Source organism: Lutra lutra, chromosome 13, assembly GCF_902655055.1.
Source record: "Lutra lutra chromosome 13, mLutLut1.2, whole genome shotgun sequence".
NCBI classification, from domain to species: Eukaryota; Metazoa; Chordata; class Mammalia; order Carnivora; family Mustelidae; genus Lutra; species Lutra lutra.
Window position 1 is genome coordinate 41,889,583 of NC_062290.1, and position 20,615 is coordinate 41,910,197.

Here is a 20,615-nt window from a genome sequence, read left to right on the forward strand (position 1 = left end):
CTACAGGAATGAAACTGAGGGTTGCTGGAGGGGAGGTGGATGAGGGGGTGGGGTAACTGGGTGATGGGCAGTGGGTGTTACATGCAACTGATAAATTATTGAACCACATATAAACTAATGATGTTCTCTATGTTGGTTAACTGAATTTAAATACAAAGAATAGGAAATAAAAAGAAAAACAAAATAAGAAAAATAAAGGAAAAAGTTTAACGAGACATAGGAATTTCTTTTATATTTGTTTGTTAACACAGAGTTAAAATAAAATAAAAAAAAAATAACCACTATACCTCATATTGTTTTCAAATTATACCAGAAAGAGAAGTTTTGACTGACTTTCGCTCTGACCTGCAGCCTCTCACAAAAACAATATGGGTCTTTATATTTTGAAAAAGTAATGCTACCAAAGCTCTTCTAAGGCATTTAAAAACTATTTTTCAAGTTGTATACAAAATAATTATCAAACATATTTCCACTGGTGATTTAATAACAGTTCATTTTATTTCCTCTTGTCTGAACCTAAAGTAAAGCTATGTAATTCATATGATTAGCACATAGTGAGAGCTCCCCCATGCTGTCTGAAGGGCTAGTTCTCTGACTCAAGTTGTATTAATCATCTCCCACTGGAAACATATCCTCAGTATTGGTCAAGAATTAGTACCTTAAAGAAAACAAGACCAAAATATCTTCTGCCAGGTACAGACTCGCAAAGCAGGGAATGAACAGTAAGGAGCAAATTCATAATCTGGGTTATTGTCAGTGCCAAACACAAGAATAAGTTTAGAAGTGTTGGAATTTCTGCACTTCTGTCATTTTACATCAGAGACCACAACTCAGCCAATAATTTTGTATTGGTATTGTAATCAGCACATAAAAACCATAATTATTACAGCACTCATATATTCACATAGCCTTTTACAGTTTACCAAAAGCTATCACAGGGATTATTTAACTGATCTGTCACGAGCACCAAGTGGTGTGTTGTCTCCTCCCCTACCCCCCACCCTGGGGGGCAGTTGGAGGGGAATGGAGTCACAGAAATAATGAAGGAACTTACACCACATCAAGGAACTGCTGACTAGCAGAGGTGGGCTCCAGACTCCCAATCTGGGGCTGTTCTGTTAAACTGCATAAGTTTCCATGATAAGTTACTCTTCAAAATGGAATGAAATAGGACCACACCCTGATTTATAGATCCATGAATTATTTTTCCTCACCCTGGATGCAATCCTGTCATTAACTCCAACACACGGGAGGACTGGGAGTAGACAAGATTGTAGAATAAGACATGCACTTTGTGGTACCAGTTTGGGTTAAACAGTTTGACACTTTTGCTGAAAATGCCTAATACACAGACTCACAGTTACAAAACTGAAAGAGACCTTGAAAAGTCTCTGTTCTTTTTCCATTTCACAGATGAGGACAATATGCTGTTGCAAAGAGCAGGGGGCTCTCTAAAGGTCACCCCAGTAACTGCTATGAAGTAGCAGAGCCAGGCTCTCCCCACATTCTTCCCTGATTGGGTTTCCCAGATAAAGGACGAAGCATGGTCCAGATATCTACAAGGAACCATCACAGTGCTAGATAGAGAGATTAGAAAATTAGATCTTACTCATCAACATCAAGAGCATAAAAATCATTGATATTTTACATATTTAAAGCAGCAGGAATTTTGCTTCCTATAAAAAAAATAATCAACGTAGGTATTTTAGACTCTCATGGCTAAGGTTGAGGATAATTTCTAAAATAGGACTTTTTCTTCCCTTTAGACAGTTTTTTGAGTTTTGTTTTTATAATAGACTTCAGTACATTCAAAAAAAGTCTAGTTGCTCAAAAATGTCACCACCTTTAACTTACATGAAGAATTAAAAAAAAACCCAAAACCTAAAATTTCACCATCTTTGTAGATACGATTCTCTTCAACCTGTTAAGGACATCATCCTGTCCCTATTCACACCCACTGCCTGTCTCTTTCAGGAGACTTCAAGTTATTGTTAATCTATTTTGAATGTACGTGATTTTTATTCCCCCTCTTAAATTTAAATAGTAGACAACAAAATATCTCTAACCAACAAATCTAAAAGTGGCTCAATTTATCAGCCATTTGTTACTTAAACATTAATTTCCACATTAAAAAAATAAATAATCTAATCAGACTTTGTTGTACCTGTGAGTCCTTTAAAAGACTTCTTCACTCTCCAATTCAAATCTAATATGAAATTCTTTTTGGAGAGGCAAAATATAAGAATTTTCTAGATAGTACTGAACATTGAACATTGTTTCACAAGAAAAAAAAAACATTTACACAGACCAACAATAAACCACACAGAGATAAAAAACATTGACAATAAAATTAGTTTTTTGTCTCTCATTCACAAGACCAGTTTCCACTTTAATACAAGGTCTAATCTATAGCAAATGTTGTTGCTAATTTAGGGAAAATTCCATCCTTCATGTTCTGATCAATCAGAGGAAGTTTTTTTCCAGAGGTGAAGCGCTGCCTGAATTCGGAAGTGTAGCCTGGACTCCATGGAGTAATCTTTGTAGTTGTTTCTAAAGAAAATAACAGTGAAATTGTAATGTCAAAAATCTCTTTGTATCCAAGGGCAACACCATCACCTCCCCTTCTTCTTGTCTTCATTCCTTATTTGCTTCCAAACGTGGATATGCATTAACAGCAGATCTTGTTAAAATGTAGATTCTGATCCTGTGAGCGAAGGAGGATGACAATATTCTATACTTCTAGAAGCTCCCTAGCAGGGATTTGAAAGTCATACTTTGAGTAGCAAGTTCCTATTTAATGACCAAGCCATTCACAAACACAGCCACAAGCTTATGAAGAGGGTTTCAACAAATTTTGGGAACTCTTCCTAAATAGCTGACTTCCTTTCCTAAACCAGGAATTTTAAAGCAGCTTCACATGAACATGATCAATCACCGCCCCCTCCACACAAAGAAATCATGCTGAAACCTCATGAAACAACTACAACAAAGAAAGCAGGATTACATGGTGACACCTAAATTACTTACTCCGATTCCAACAAGCAAATATCAATGGTTTGGCCAACAGTTGTGGGACAATGTCAGAAGGGGCCATAGAAATCACAGATCAAAAATTTTACTTAGATCATCCATGTTCACTTCTGTCTGCTAGAATTGTTAAGAATCAGCAGAATGGAATGGCTTTGACTTTGGGCTCCTGCGTTCACATGCTGCCTTGGCCCGTGGGTGAACTGTAACTCCTTTCTTTGCAAGGGCAATGCTTTCCTTCTACAGCTCTTCATCTTACAGAGATCTAAGAGCTACTCACTGGTAACATTGACGAGGGTTATTATACACCATATGGGTTACCAAAGGATGTAACTGAGTATTTTCCTAAATGCCTGGCCACTAGTTTTCATGATTTTGTGAAGCTCCAACTGCATAAAGGAAGGTACAGACAACTGAACATCTTAAAATTATGGGAAGTCTGTTTCTGGTGGCTTCATTAGCACTGGCTTGAGTTAGTGGTGACTTTTGACCACTGATGGTCTTCCATTTTTGTAGTGAATTACCAGTCTTTTATTTTCATCATTATAAATTTGTTTTATTGTACATTGCTGAGATAACATCAAGCAGGTCCAAACAATGAATACTGCAAACAACAGTAATGAGAATCCCTAATTTTCCAATAGCTAGATCTGAAGGTACATACATGTCAGTTCAAATATGAGTCATTCTCACTCTGAACAGAATTAGCTTTAAAAGTGACTCACTCTGATATCACCCTTTAAAATACTCAGCAGCAGCAGCCTCTCTCTACTCCATGATACCCTGAAGCTTCTTGCCCATTACTAGGCTTTATTCACAGCAAAACATCCTGAAAAGTTGCCAGAAGTAGCTGACTCCATTTTCCCCCCTCATGGATCAAAGTCACTGAGGATCTTCATGCTGCCAAGTTCAGCAGCATTTCTCTGGACACACCTTGCTTGACCTCTCCGTAGCTATCCTCACAAATGGTCACTCTCTTCTCTTTGAAACACTTTGTTCACTTTGCTTTCCTGGATGTCTTCCTAACTCGCTGGCCATTTCTTCTTAATCTTATTGTTTCATTCTAAAAGGATGGCATATCCCAAGGCTCTGGGCTGGACCTCTTTCTCTCGTTGTATTATTTTCCCAGAATCACTTCAAGTGTCATGACTTTAAATACCACTGTCTCTGTGCAGGTGACTTCGAAATGTCTACATTCAGCCTTGATGTTTCCACTGAACTCCATGCTTATATATTTGACTGCCAAGTCCCCATCTCCACATGGACATCCAACAAGCACCTCAAAATCCCATGGTCCTAAACAGAGTATGTTTTCTCCTTTCCTGGAACCTGCTCTTCTAAGCAAAACCCATTTCAGTGACGAGCATCACGTACTATCTAGTGTCTCAACAGCCCAGTTTAGAGGTTTCCTAGCTGTGACTTCAGCCAGGAATGCTCCCCACCCAGTCTTTTGGTGACTGATCATCTCAAGACTGGCTTTAAATATGTAAATTTCAGCTAAAATATCATCTCCTCATGGAAACCTTCCAGACTCAACCCAATCTAAGGTAATACCCAAGGACTCTGTATCATATTAGAAATTTCAGCAAAGCATATACCATTGCTGGTTCTCCTACTTGTCAGCTTATTCAACACCTCTCCCTAACTAAGCAAGAGGAAACGCTGCCTGTTTATGTATAGATGTCTGTCTAGAGCCTTAACAATTGTCTGGCACACAATAAGTGCTCAGTGAATACTTGCTGATTTTGAGTAAATGAACAAACCAATGAATCACTAAGCTATTTGTGGCTTAAAGCTATTATCTCATTCTTTCTCTACTGTAACAAGTATTCAGTGCAAACAGACCACAGTGAGCCATGATCACAAGTCTGAGAGCCATTGTCTAGCAGAAATAAAAATGCTTCAGAATTACTACACTAGACCGAAAGAAAAGAGAGCTAGAGAAATATACAGAGGGCTTCTTCCAATCAGCGGCTCTTGAAGGAAATGAGAGATGTGGTTGAAGACACCAAGGATCAGCAAATTATGACCCAAATAATGGCCAAGTCCAAAGACAACCATTTATTGTCTTCTGTGGCTGCTTTCAGTACAATCTGAAGTTGCAATGAGACCTTGTGCTTGTAAAACTAGAAATACTTACTATCTGGCCCTTTATAGAAAACATCCGCCAACCCCAATGCAGAAAAGAACAGGTTAAAAATCTGGCATAGCGATGCCAGCAATCACAACACCTGTAAACAGTCACAGGGTGTCAGCCATTGAAAAGGTTAGAAATAGCACAACTAGAGCAAAATTTATGAGCGTAACATTATTATTCATTTTTCATTCATGTTTTAACTTCTAAGTATATAAAATTACTGCTGTGGTTATACCAGTGTCGATGTTCCTGACTTCAGAGCAAGCAGGAAAAGCTGCCATTATCACTTACCTTGCAGTTTCTAGGGTCTTTATGGCCTTGTCAATTTCCCCTTGGCTTTTGTACAAAAAGGCCAACTCAAACAGAGTAAATGGCACTAGGTAGTGGTCATACTTCAGTAGCTTTTCACTAAAAGAGTAAACGGAAAGCAATTAAGTCTTAACAGAACAAGAAACATTCATTCTTTTTCAAAGTATGTACTTTCCCCATTCTGCAGAAAACAGGTGCACCACTAAGCCTATCACCAGAGAGAACTGTCATTATACAGCTGAGGGATCTAATAAACGATGGCAATAAATAGTTTGTTTTGAATATATTCCTCTTTTATTTTATTCTTTAATCTAAGTCCAGTCCTGAGCATTATTTACACCCCTTAGGAAGATGAATACATGCAAGATCTTCAAAGATTAACCCTGGAAAGGACAAGGTCATCCCCGTAAAAAAAATGAGTATGTTCAGAAAATGACTCCATTTAGAAATTAGAACACTGTATTACTTTATATGTTAAGTCTTACAAGGCTAAAATAAAAGTCCACTTATTAGTGGTCGACACTTCTGTTTTCAGCAAAATGAAATCTGACCATAAAACATCAAGAAGCAATAAAAAATATATATAAGTAACACACTTCCAAATGCATAATTCAGCTCACAAGAACGTAAGATAAACTCTCAAACTGAAAACAAAGGCAGAACTCTAAGGGTGTGGATGACATCAAAGCAGCCCTGGGATCTGCTACGACCTGAGTCAACCAGGACTTTCTCAGTGTCCGTGCAGTGGAGGCCTTGAGTCCACAGAAGAGCAGAGCCTGAGACCTCCATATAAACCTGGGGCCATTCTCCAACAGGGGGAGGACGGATTGGAAAAACCCACTCCCTGGCATAGGAGGAAGACAAGGGCAGTTGGCTCCTCAATCTGGGTCCAGGTTGGAAGGAAAAAAACACATTCTTTGGGAAATTAATAATCAACAGACCTGACCTCATGAATTTGCAATTCAAATTTACGAATTTACATGGCCCAAAAGATCCAAGGACCTCTCAGCAATGCCATTAACACGAACCTGGCAGAAATAAAAGCAAAATCACTTTAGAGACTCTTCTTCCAGCCTAACCTCACAGATGTCTCAAGATAAGTCCCCAAGGAAGGGGAGCTCACAGTCCAAAATCACAAAACACATGAGCAAACAATTCACTGTAGATTCGATAAATGTTAACAAGTAGCACAAATGGGTAATCCTTTCGATCCTTCCAGAAACACCAGTAAAACCAAACTCCATGGCTACTTCTTTTTTTTTAATCAATGGCTACTTCTTTAACATGTTTACTAATAACAGTAGATTACCTATTTGGGAAATAGGTCCCTTTCCTCTTTATAAGGACACCAGTCCTCACCCGTCCTCTACATTCTCATCTAAGCTAGTGTCTAGATTTTGTGGAACTTAGCATTCCCCTTAAACACTATGTAGAAATGTATAAAGCCATATTCTACTTGGGCTTTGAGTCTGCTCTCGAAGGACAATGAGAGAACTACTGGATTCTCTTCCCAGTAACCCTGGAACACTCGCTGCGGGAGAGAACATGTCGCTTTCTCACAGCAGTTCCCTGGGAACCGCAGTTTGCACTCAGCTCGGCCTCCTCGTTTGTCTGTACCTTTGGATGACATGATTGAAGCACAGCTCGGCTTGCAAGGGCCGCTGCAGGTTCTTCAGGCAACACCCTTTCAGCAGCTTTACCAGACACTCGTCATCCACAGAGTAGTCGCTCATGTCTAAAGCCAGGCAAACAGAAAGCACACACACAAGGAAAATCGCTTTAAAACATCCCAAGGAAGAGGGACAAAGAATAGCTATGAGGTTTCAGAGGGATCGCTGAGAAATAAGGAAAATATTTCTAACATTTATTAGGCTTCCCTTAAGAAAACACAATGAAAATATTTTAAATCAAAAGAAGAGTCAGCTTACTACCTCAATACACCATTTGACTAAGGGCTGCCACTCTATCCACTTGAAAATTGTTCTTCAGGTGCTCAGGGCTCAGTCTCCGAGTTAGGTGGTCTTAGGTGTGAGAGTAGGAAATCTGAACTCTAAATAAAATAAGAGCTGTAGGGGCGCCTGGGTGGCTCAGTGGGTTAAGCCGCTGCCTTCGGCTCGGGTCGTGGTCTCAGGGTCCTGGGATCGAGCCCCGCATCGGGCTCTCTGCTCGGCGGGGAGCCTGCTTCCTCCTCTCTCTCTGCCTGCCTCTCTGCCTGCTTGTGATCTCTCTCTGTCAAATAAATAAATAAAAATCTTTAAATAAAAAAAAAATAAGAGCTGTATTAATTCTATAAGAGGTAAAGCAGTGAGGAGCAAGAAGGCAGCCTCCCCCTGTGGTTCTGGCGTCTAACTCTGCTGGCTTCGCACCGGAGAGGATAACACATCCATATGGAGAAGCAGATGGCTTCCTACCCATTAAAAATTCAGGAAGTAAGAATACCCTCTTCAGACCATTCTGTTTTACAACTTATCAAGTCTCCCAGGTTTTGTTCTTTTGGGGGGAAAAATTCTGTCATAAAATTAGACAAAATGGTTCCCCAAGTACATGCAAGGTACCTAAAATCCTCACAAACTTGCAAGTGCTTAAGCCTAACGGAAAGGGTTTTCTTTCAGCACGTTTTCCCTTTCGAAAATGACTCTGCCTTCTACAGCCCAAGGCTATGGACTATTTAAGCAAAAGCAACCATACCCTGTGTGACAGCAACCTAAAAAAGGTAGACATTTCCCATCTACCACTTTTGAATCTGGGTGCTTTCACAAGTGACTGAAACTAAGTCATTCCCAAGACAGACGGATAATTCATACATTTCAGGCTGTGACAATACAGGGTGTTGGGGTGAGGGGGTTAGTAAACCAGACCACTGAGGCCTGGGAGTCCTCATATTCCATCAGATTCCCCTGCTTTCAGTACAAACCTCAGAAATCACTATTAACACATGCCGGTGTTTGCATTAGTAAACTGCTTGTTTATGGGAGGTTAATGATACCACTTAACCAACGGAAGGGGATCACTTTGCTCCTAAGGGGCTAAAAACAGCTGATATTCACCTCTCACTTCCAAGCTCCAATAGCTCGTTCACCAGGAAAAATCATGGACATCAATATCACGTTACCATTTTTCAGCCCTGCTGCCCCTCCCCCCCCAAAGATATCTATGTTTCTAATCATGGATGTTCACTGAAATATCTTTCCAGGCCTAGAACCAAACCCTTAGGGTCCGTACTGGATGCTAGTTTTTAATATCATTTTTGTGCATTCTATTGATTTCTATATCAGCATTTTATGACAATTTGTCTTACCATAAACTTCTGGTGCTCAGTGAATGATGGTTTTGCTAAGGAACAGACATAAACTATGGAAAATTAAAGTACCAGTAAATCTGCACTTAGCTTTTTTTTTTTTTTTAAAGATTTTATTTATTTATTTGACAGAGAGATCACAAGTAGATGGAGAGGCAGGCAGAGAGAGAGAGAGAGAGAGAGAGAGGGAAGCAGGCTCCCTGCTGAGCAGAGAGCCTGATGCGGGACTCGATCCCAGGACCCTGAGATCATGACCTGAGCCGAAGGCAGCGGCTTAACCCACTGAGCCACCCAGGCGCCCTGCACTTAGCTTTTATTTAGATCATGAGTTAAGGATATGAAAATGGGTCTGAAGACACCACCTTCCTCCAAAGCTTAGCCAAACCATCATTTCCTCAGACCACAGAGTATTCTCTGTCAGATGATTACTTTCCCTTAAAATCTGAATTCTTTAACATGATTCTCAACCTCCTGGGTGAGTTCACAGATGAACATTTCAACACACAATTTCCACTTTACATTCCAAGAAAATTATACAACAATGCTGCCAAAGCACATTTTCATCACAAAAGATCTGCTTAACTTAATAAAACAGAGGGTAGGCTGAGGAAAAAGAAAGTTTGAAGCTCAAACTACAAAAATATCCACAGTGAAATTCTTAGAAACTAGCTGCAATGCAACAAAGGAAAAATTAAAAAACAGATTTAGAAAGTGAAAAGCTATAAAGTAGCATTTTCCCTTTTATGTAACTCTGATTGCGTTTGCTATAGAATTTCACAAAGCAAATTAACTGCAACGAAGAGTCAGAGAAGATCTATTGTACCAACTTCTGGCTACATGTTCAGTTTAGTTAGATTTCAAATGAAACACTAACGGAATTAGTGGCAGACACTGACTCCAGGCATATCACACCAAGTGTTCTTCTCTTATTAAACTGTATCCTTCCCTTTGTATCCCTAAAGGCCCTTTCATAATCGCATTGTCAGAGCAGAACACCAACTATATCTTCTACCTTCTTTTACTTAAGAGACACTTGCCAAGGGGAGAAGAAGGGAAAATACATTCAATTCCCAATACTAGGGGAAAGGGGAGTCACCTCGGGGTTACAACTTCATTTCATTTTTTCAGTTTTGGATTTTTCCCCCTTGCTCTGAAAGATAAGAGCTTAATTACTAAAAGGTCATTACTGAGGGGAGGGAGGGAACAGAGATGGGGATCTGGTCATTTTTCTGCATAGAGCAATGGACCTGGTAGAGATTATCATAAATTTTGTGTACAAAATCTTCAGAAAACTTTTATTATTAATATTTTTTTAACCCGGAGGGAACACAGACAAAAGTAGAATTGTATGAAGTACAGTGCATCTGTCTGAGCTTTCCCCAGCCCCTCCCTTAGATATCTCTAAGCTGATCATCTCGATAGATCATTAAAAGAAGAAGGAAGCAGATGGCTTCCTACCCATTAAAAATTCAGGAAGTAAGAATACCCTCTCCAGACCACTGGAGAGAGCAGTCTGTTTTTTAAGCCTCTATTGCACTGTATATCCATAGTCTGATACATATATTACAACTTTACATTCTCCCCCCCAACCAATAATGGGACAAAATAAACTTCGAGGTAAAGGCTGAAGAGCCTGTTCAAATAGAGAACAATTCAGTGGTCCCCCAGGACTTCTTAATATACAAAGGCCCCACTCTCTGGTGATGGTAAACATTAGTCTATACTACAAAGGATAGACATCCAAATGTCAGAATTCATTCAACTGAACCAAAGCCCTTAGAGCTGTAGAAAAACACAAGGAACAAGATTATCCAGGGTTTTTTTTTGGGGGGCGGGGGGGTACTCTACCAATGTTTTCATTTAATAAAAAGAGGTTTTCCTTCACCTCTCAGTTTTTATTATCTACTTATTAAAAAACATATCCATTTTCCCATCTGGTTTTTGGATATGTGGGTTTTAATCATAGATAATTCCCCTACTGGCAGGAACAATGTTTTCTCAGCCTATCACAATTCTATCTCTAGTACGGAAAATCTACGAGTTTTCAAATGAGCAAGTTAATGAAACGTAGCCAAAGTAGTTGAACAAAAATGAATACTAAAATTTGTTTAAAAGCCCAGATAAATTTTATAAAGGTGCATTTTGTGAAATCTCATTTTTTTAAAGATTTTTATTTATTTATTTGACAGAGAGAGATCACAAGTAGACGGAGAGGCAGGCAGAGAGAGAGAGAGAGGGAAGCAGGCTCCCTGCTGAGCAGAGAGCCCGATGCAGGACTTGATCCCAGGACCCTGAGATCATGACCTGAGCCGAAGGCAGCGGCTTAACCCACTGAGCCACCCAGGCGCCCCGAAATCTCATTTTTTAAAGTAAACTTTTGTGGAGTTTCATTTCATCTAAATTTCAAAATGATGTAACTTTATGTCAACTTTACAATCAAATCAAATCATTTTTCTTTTTGAAGGAGCTTCACACTGAAAATAGTAAAGATCATCTCACATCCATCAGAATGGCTACTACAAAAACAAACAAACAAGTCACAATAACCAAAAAAACCCTAGGATATTACAAATACTGATGGAGATATAGAGAAATTAGAACCTTGTGCACTGCTGGAGGGAATATAAAATGGTGTAGCCACTACAGAAAACAGTATGGCAGTTCCTCAAAAAAACTTAAAAGAGAAACGCCACATGACCCAGCAGTTCTACTTCTGGGAACAGATCTCAAAGAACCGAAAGCATGGCGCCTGGCTGGCCCAGTCAGTTAAGCATCTGCTTTCGGCTCGGGTCATGTTCCCGGGGTCCTAGGATGGAGTCCGGTATTGTCAGGTTCCCTGCTCAGCGGGTAGTCTGCTTCTCCCTCTACCCCTCCCCCTGCTTGTACTCTCTGTCTTTCAAATAAATAAATAAAACCTTTAAAAATAAACAAAAGAACTGAGAACAATCTCAAAAAAAAAATTTACATACCCATGTTCATAGAAGTATTATTTGCAATAGCCAAAAAGTGGAAGCAACTCAAATATGCAAGTGGATAAATGGAAAAGAAAAACATGATCTATACATTCAATGAAATATTATACAGCCTTAAAAAGGGAAATTCTCATATATGCTACAACATGGATATACCCTGAGGCCATTTTTTTTTTTTTTAAGATTTTATTTATTTGACAGAGAGAAGGAAAGCACAAGCAGGGGGAGCAGCAGAGGGAGAGGGAGAAGTAAACTCCCCACTGAGCAGGGAACGCAGTGGACTCGATCCCAGGACCCCAGGATCATGGCCTAAGCTGAAGGCAGACACTTAACCCACTGAGTCACCCAGGGGCCCCATACCCTGAGGCGCCATTATGCAAAGCAAAATAAGCAGTCCCAAAAGGACAAATCATGTAGGATTCCACTCATATGAGCAACCTAATGTAGTCATGTTCATAGTAACAAAAAAATAGAACTATGGCTGCCAGAGGCAGTGGGGAGAGGGAAATGGAGAGCTATTTTGAATGAGTATGGCAAAGTTCTGGAGACTGGTTGCACAGTTATGTGAATATAGCTAACATTACCAAACTGTAGAGTTAAGAATGGATCATGTGGTAAATTTTGTATTATATATAATTTTAACTACAATTAAAATTAAGAAGAGGGGCCCCTGGGTGGCTCAGTCAGTTAAGCGTCCGACTTTTGATCTCAGCTCAGGTCCTGGTTTCACGGTCATGAGTTCAAGCCCCACTCAGGGCTCCACAAAAAAAATAAATAAGTAAATAAAATAAAATAACTTTTAAAAATTAAAAATATTTAATTGTAAAAAGAATCATAAAGAAGCTTAATGCAACTTTGTATGTAGAAACTATGTAGATAATACATCAATAATGGACCGTCTAGAACATACAAAGAAAGTCTAAACTGTTCATATAGTGAGCCTGTAAGTCTGTACTCATACATACACTCCTTTGTTCTCTGTTAAATAGTACAAACTTTGGATTTCTCTTTCATTTCAGTTTCTTGAGACTTTTCATCCACTTCTTTCCCTGGTGCCCATAAATCACAGAGAATTATCAGTCCATGAAGATAAATACCTCAATATTTTAGCTACTCTACCTAAGCCCCAGTTCATAGGGTCTGAGGTTTAATACTTTTCTGGAAGGGGGAGGGAAAAGGAGAGAAAGGGAACCATGGTTCTTTTATAAAAATGCTGCCTTTAATATAGGAGATGGACATTGCTCACCCTCCATCAATAGATGACCTTTGCAGGTGACATTTTTTTAATAATAAAGTAGAATATTCCATTTACCTGTTCTCCCTGTGATTACCAGTTTATATTCACAGAATGGTTATTTAGGAGATCTGGAGGTGGGGGTGTTGATCTGTGGCCTCAGAACATCATTGCTTTTTGTTCTATTGACTTCTTCAGGTATCCTGCCTGAAACCTTGACTTTATTAGCAACTAAGGCCACTGATTCAGCTTTCATTTTTTTATATTTCTTCTCCTTATTGATGGTAATCTAAAACCAGAATTATTTTAAATATGGAAAGCAGCCTAAATGCCCAACAACACTGAATGTGTTGATTAAATTATGATACATTAGCTCCATGGAGTGCTATGAAGCTTTCAAAATTATTATGAGCCATTTAGCAACAATTTAAAAGTCTATGATAAAAATTGGGGCGCCTGGGTGGCTCAGTGGGTTAAGCCTCTGCCTTCGGCTCAGATCATGATCTCAGGGTCCTGGGATGGAGCCCCGCATCGGGCTCTCTGCTCAGCGGGGAGCCTGCTTCCTCCTCTCTCTCTGCCTGCCTCTCTGCCTGCTTGTGATCTCTCTCTGTCAAATAAATAAATAAAATCTTTAAAAAAAAAAAGTCTATGATAAAAATAGAACTACCATGTGATCTAGAAATTCCACCTCTAGGTATTTATCCAAAGAAAATGAAAACACCAACTCGAAAAGATATACGCACCCCCATGTTCATCACAGCATTATTTACAATAGCCCAGATATGGAAGCCGTAAGCGGATGAATGGATAAAGAAAATATATACTACATTTTCTGTATGTAATAGATACATACCATGGAATATTATTCAGCCATTAAAAATAAAATCTTGCAGCTGTGCAACAACATGGATTGACCTTGAGGGCATTATGCTAAGTAATGAAATAAGTCAGACAGCAAAAGAGAAATACCATACTTTCACTTATGGGAAATCTAAAACGGAACAAAACAAAAAAATCAAGCTCATAAATCGGTGGTTTCTGGGGATGGGGCATGGGAGGTAGAAGAAATGGGTAAAGAGAGTCAAAAGTATAAACTTCCCATTATAAAATAAATCATGGGGATATAATGTACAGCATGGTGATTATAGTTAATAATACTGTGCTTCAGGGGCACCTGGGTGGCTCAGTGGGTTAAGCCTCTGCCTTCATCTCAGGTCCTGATCTCAGGATCCTGGGATCGAGCCCTGCATCGGGCTCTCTGCTCAGTGGTGAGCCTACTTCCCCCTCTCTCTCTGCCTGCCTCTCTGCCTTCTTGTGATCTCTCTCTCTCTGTCAAATAAATAAGTTAATTAATTAATCTTTAATTAAAAAATAATACTGTACTTTATATTTGAAAGTTGCTAAAAGGGCAGATCTTAAAAGTTCGAACACATGAAAAAAACTTTATAACATGTATGGTCATGTATGTTAACTAGATTTATTGTGCTGATCATTAGAGAGTCCACAAATACTGAATCTTTATTGTATACACATGAAATTGACATAATGTTATATGTCAATTATACTTCAATAAAAAAAGTTTATGATATATCAAGTGAAAAAAAAAAGTAGTCCAGTGTATGTCCAGGTACACTATGATTATAACTGTAAAAATAAGGCTAGGATGGAGCAAACAAATATTCTAAATTAATTGTATTATAACAGCAAAAACATGGGTAATTTCTTTCACCTACATGTATCAATTATATGCTTAATTTTTTAACAATAATTATAAAGAAAAATGTTATTTAACATTTCAGCCTCATTCTATAGCTCCAAATACAAATTAGGTCCCTCATCCCTGGAGCTATGTTCAGTATTTAATTTCCCATGTGGAGAATATATTGAATATGGGGCTAGCCACTCCATCAATGCCCATCTTTTTCCAGTTAAAAAACGTGAGTTAACTGTTACAATTTTCTTTGCCTTTACCTGAACTTCTATGCCCTTTACCATGTTTGTCGCCATAGAAGTTTTCATTTTACTTCTGTGCTTAGAACATTCCAAAGGATAAGACTTAAATGATTGGGAAGTTGAAAAGGAATACTACAAAGGCTAGCATCTATAGCATCATTTGTCAAAGATAAATCCTCTATTTAAGCTAGAGAATTAGACAATGTCAGATCAAGAAAACTTTGGATACTATCTGTGTATTTTTGGATATCATCATCTCATGATATCCAGAAATGATGAGGTATGTTTCCCAGAGTCTCACAGCTGCAAAGCTGGGACTGTAAACCCAGACGGCCTGATTTTTCCTTCTACTATGCCAGCTGCTTCCAGGAAATGGAGCTTCCAGTAAACTAGAGAGGGGCCTCTAGGACAACCAACAGTAATGAGTAAAAAAATTAAATCGTGATAAAATTTCAACTTGAAAACAATCTTCTGTGTCTACAAAAGCATAATAGTCATTACAGAACAAAAGAGGGGATGGAACGAATCACAAATAAAAAACCAGAAATGCACTCTAAAACTCGACTGATTGTTCATCTTTCTCAGCGACAGACTTATTCAGATATAATTCACCTACCATACAATTCACCCACTTGAAGTACACTTCACTGGTTTTGAGTATGCTATAGAGTTGTACAACCAATACTACGGTCTTAGAACATTCTCAACACTCCAAAAGGAAATACCACACACCCTTTAAAAGCTATCACACGCAGACTCCAGTTCTTCCATCCCTCGTTATAAAACCACTAGTCTACTTTCTGTCTTTATGGATTTACCTATTCTCAGTATCTCATTTAAATGGAACCATGCGATATGCTGTCTTCTGCAACGAGCATCTTTCACAAAGCCTCGTGTCCCCAAACTTGTCCATATGGCAGCACGTGTCATTCCTCCCTTCTTCTGATCACAATCACCCAGATCCTTGCAGCCCAAGAGCTTTGTCCTTGTGATACACACAAATGAACATGGGCAGATAGACACAGGGAAAGGGCAGGAGGTAATAAAAAAAATTTTCAGGATTTTACTTTTCATACTTACTTTCATTTTGTAAAGTAGCCTCAGCCTTTTCGACAGTGACCAACAGATTTTCGGAAAGGTCTTTTCTTTTGCTCACTATTGGAAAACCGTTCCAGACATACATCATTTCCTAACAAGGAAGAATGAAAAGCCATTTGCAATTGTGTGAGGTTATTCATGTCCTTTACAATAATGAAACCAATCTCTTGGTTGCTACAGATCTCAAGGTAACATCCAGACATCACTTTCCTTAGCTTTCCTCATTTGGAGTGTGGTAATTATAATTTCCCCTTTTCTCATTTTATTTTATTTCTCATTTTATTATATGCCTTTTGCCTTTTATACCATGAAGTAATTCAATATATACAGTATATTATGTTTTTACTGAAAAATTTACTCATTCATTTAAGCATCTACTAGTATTCAATCCTTTTGGAAGATAACGGGTTACAAATACAGAAATAAATATTTTTAACTGATACTATGAACAGTTGTATATGATATAAATTTTTGTCATTACTTTTAAGTAAAGGGAAACATTTTTAAAATATCTGCCAGTTATGTACATAAAATGTTCCCAAGGACTTCACTGGAAATGAATATAAAAAGTATTTTAATGGTTCTTTTATCCCATTAAAAACATGTGACAGGGGGTGCCTGGGTGGCTCAGTTGTTAAGCGTCTGCTTTCAGCTCAGGTCATGGTCCCAGCGTCCTGGATCAAGCCCCACATTGAGCTGCTTGCTCTGCAGGAAGCCTGCTTCTCCCTTTCTCACTCCCCCTGCTTATGCTCCCTCTCTCGCTATGCCTGTCTCTCTGACAAATGAATAAATAAAATCTTTAAAAAAAAAACCACAAACATGTGACAGTCCAGCGATACAATCCAACATGCAGGAAGCACAATCATTTAAAGGCCATATGGCTGAATGACAGCCCCTGAAAATGTAAACTAATGATTTCTCATTGAAAATTACATCTCATAGGCTAACAGATGAGAAATTTTTTGGACCAAAAGTAAACATGCTTTTGCTTGAAAATATTTTTCTAACTTCCTGGTAGCACAGTTCATATTTTTAAGTGTATGAAATAGGCAGGGTAATCAGTATCTTCTTGGACATAAACAAATTTTAAAATATGATAAAGCTACTGTTTGAATAGCTTCTTACAGGGAAGAAGTAGAAATAAGGAAAATATATTCAAGTGGCAGAAAGTCGTCTCTACTCTATGACACTAAAAACTAAGATCACAACACTCTAAAAAAATTTTTTTTACATCTAACAGTTTCTTATTGCTAATGTGTAAGAGCTTGATTCAATAATTAATAGAATAATTAACTGATGATCTTTTAAATTTTATTTTTATTGATAGACTGTTTTATCAGAAGAAGGCAAGCTCATATGTGAGATTCTATAAAAATGACATTTTGGTGAAATTCCTAGTTACCACAAATTCAGACCGATTCTACACTTTTAAACCTGTAGAAAGAAGTATAGTGAGTTGTCCTTCCTTAAGACCCTTACTGAGCAAAATTGGATGTAGTTATGTACACATCAGCATCTAAGTTCTAGGGCACAGAAGGGGCTATTGTGCTTTAAAATCTTTTCACAAAAGTTCTGTGACACTGGGACGCCTGGGTGGCTCAGTTGGTTAGGCAGCTGCCTTCGGCTCAGGTCATGATCCCAGCGTCCTGGGATCGAGTCCCACATCGGGCTCCTTGCTCGTCGGGGAGCCTGCTTCTCCCTCTGCCTCTGCCTGCCTGTGCTTGCTCTCTCTCCCTCTCTCTCTCTGACAAATAAATAAATAAAATCTAAAAAGAAAAAAAAAAAAAGTTCTGTGACACAAAGAAGAAATTTCCCAATGCAAATCACCTGACAGAAATCAACAGGAATGGATCTAAAAGCTGTAATTGGTGAAACAGCAAGAGGCTCCCACATTAGCTGGGGAAGGGGGATGTTTGGTCACCTTTGTGATTTGCATGGTGTTCCTGTTTTTGTCTGTGCTCGGATTTGATGACAGAGTGCTATTTTTGTCTCATTCCATCACAGGCACAGAATAACCTGGTCTGACGGTGGTGCTCTCTGAGACTGCTGATCTTTAGTACAGAACACCTGGACCTAGGTATAGGCTAGCTCCTATCGGATACCTGATAGAGGCTGCAGTCTTCTTTCTCACAAAATATATAAAGAGCTCCTATGAGTCAATGAAAAAATAATAAACGACCTAATGAAAAATTACATTAGTATATGACCAACTCACAAGAGAAGAAATAAAAATAATAAGCATATGAAAAGATACTCAACCATACCAACAGGGGGATATAAATTAAAATAGTGAAATGCTGTTGGTAAAAATTTAAACCAGTAGAGCCTTTCTGGAGGGCAATTTGGCAATGTCAAAATAATAAGTGCATATACCCTCCAACCAGGAATTCCATTTCTAGAAATCTTTTCAGAGAATTATATGACTATGTACCCAAAAAAAGCAATATAAAAGAAGATTCAGGGTGCCTGGTGGTTCAGTCATTAAGCAGCTGCCTTCAGCTCAGGTCACAACCCCAGGGTCTTGGGATCAAGCCCCACACTGGGCTCCCTGCTCAGTGCAGAGCCTGTTTCTCCCTCTGCCTACTTCCCTTACTTGTGCTCTCTCTCTCTCACTGTCAAATAAATAAATAAAATCTTAAAAAAAAAAAAAGAACATTCATTGCAACATATTTGTAACTGTAAAAACTGGAAACTAAACTGTCAAAGGGGAATCACTGAATAACTCTGGAACACAAAAAATAATAATAAATAAATAAATAAATAAATAATCAAGAAACCCCAAAGGAAGACAGCAGACATTCAGTTTGCATTTAATGGTTTTCCTGTGCTGACTACCTACAAAATGGAAGCCCCAAAGAACCAGAATAATATAATACACTCAGTAATTTTAAATATTTTTTAAAAGATTTCATTTATTTGTCAGAGAAAGAGAGAGAGCCCAAGCAAGGGGAGTAGGCAGAGCAGGCAGAACAGGCAGAAGGAGAAAGGCTCCCCGCTGAGCAAGGAGCCCGATTCAGGGCTTGATCCCAGGACCCTGGGATCATGACATGAGACAAAGGCAGTTGCTTAACCAACTGAGCCACCCAGGCACCCCTATTCAGTACTCTGAAGGAAATATTCATGAAAAAAAATTCCTGTGGAAATTATGCTTTTCATGAAGTCTAGTCTTACCAGCATAACGATCAAGAATGTGAGCTCCAGGGGCACCTGAGTGGCGCAGTCAGGTAAGCACCCACTCTGGGTTTTGGCTCAGGTGAGAGTTCAGGGTCATGAGATGGAGTCCTACCTTGGGCTCTATGCTGAGCGTGGAATCTGCTTGAGATTCTCTCTCCCTCTCCCTCTGCCCCCTTCTCACATGCTCTCTCTAATAAATAAATAAATCTTTAAAAAAAAGAAGAATGTGAGCTCCAGCACCACTGTGTCCCATGCAGCAACCACCAGGCACTGAGGGCACATGAGCACTGGAAATGTGGCTACTCCAAATGGAGATGTGCTCTAAGAGTAAAATACACACTGGACTTCAAATAATCAGTACAATAGAAAGGAATGTGAGATATCTCACTAAGTTCTTACTGGTTACATGTCAAACAAACATTTTACATATATCTGGTTAAACAAAATATATTCCTAAAATTATTTTCATGTTTCCTTTGATTTCTTACATTTTGTGACCTTTTAATTTTTAATGTGGCTACTAGAAAAGGTAAAATCATGTAAGTGGCTTGCATGAGAATTCAAGTCAACTCTAATTAAGCCAACTCACCTCTCTCCCTAAATTTCCTTATCTGTAAAATGGGGCTACAGAGAGAAAGTACTCACAGAAAGTAACTGTAAGAATGAAATGATACACATTTTTAAATAGTTTTTCAAAAAATATTAAATGATATATTCTTAAATATCATAATGCCTAGAACATACCAACTAGTCAAAAAAATTAGCTATAATTTTTATGATTATTTATTTGATTATTAATAATTCATACATGTTCACCTTACAAACACCCTTGCAATGGCGTTAAATTGAGCTGAACTTCACAGGTGTGCTTTCCACTGCTGTGACTAGATGTTTCTTTCTAAAATACAAATATAGGGGCACCTGGGTGACTCAGTGGGTTAAGCCCCTGCCTTCAGCTCAGGTCATGATCTCAGGTCCTGGGATCTAGCCCCGCGTTGGGCTCTCTGCTCAGCAGAGAGACTGCTTCCCTCTCTCTCTCTGCCTGCCTCTCTGCCTACTTGTGATCTCTCTCTCTGTCAAATAAATAAATAAAATCTTAAAAAAAAAAATACAAACAGTAAATAAAATAAAGACAAATACCAGGGCAGGCACGATGAGCTTCACAGGTGCAGGCAACGAGGCAGAGTAACGACGAGACTTTCTGACAGCAAACTTCTCAGTAGGGATAGATTTCCCTGCAATTCTCTGCTTCAAGCTATCCACCTGTCTGCGAAGAATCCAATCCCAACAAAAGGTCATTAGAACACATACGTTATTGATACCAGCAGATTTCATGGGGCGCTCCCCACACCAGCAGCATCAGTGTCATATGGAGGTGTGTTCTAAAAGCAAATTTTCAGGACGCCTGGGTGG

General features: G+C 38.8%; 1 protein-coding gene across 1 annotated transcript in view; it reads right to left on the reverse strand.

Moving 5' to 3' along the window:
• Positions 1-213: 213 nt before the first annotated feature.
• TTC39B (tetratricopeptide repeat domain 39B) overlaps positions 214-20,615 on the reverse strand; it is a 127,710-nt gene continuing 107,308 nt past the window's right edge. Inside the window, exons 16-20 of the mRNA XM_047699404.1 lie at positions 20,343-20,469; positions 16,011-16,119; positions 7,091-7,208; positions 5,456-5,572; positions 214-2,550 (exon numbers count right to left, since the gene is read on the reverse strand). Of these exons, the coding sequence (XP_047555360.1) occupies positions 2,460-2,550; positions 5,456-5,572; positions 7,091-7,208; positions 16,011-16,119; positions 20,343-20,469 (562 nt within the window). The 3' untranslated portion in view covers positions 214-2,459. The remainder of the gene's footprint in view (positions 2,551-5,455; positions 5,573-7,090; positions 7,209-16,010; positions 16,120-20,342; positions 20,470-20,615) is intronic.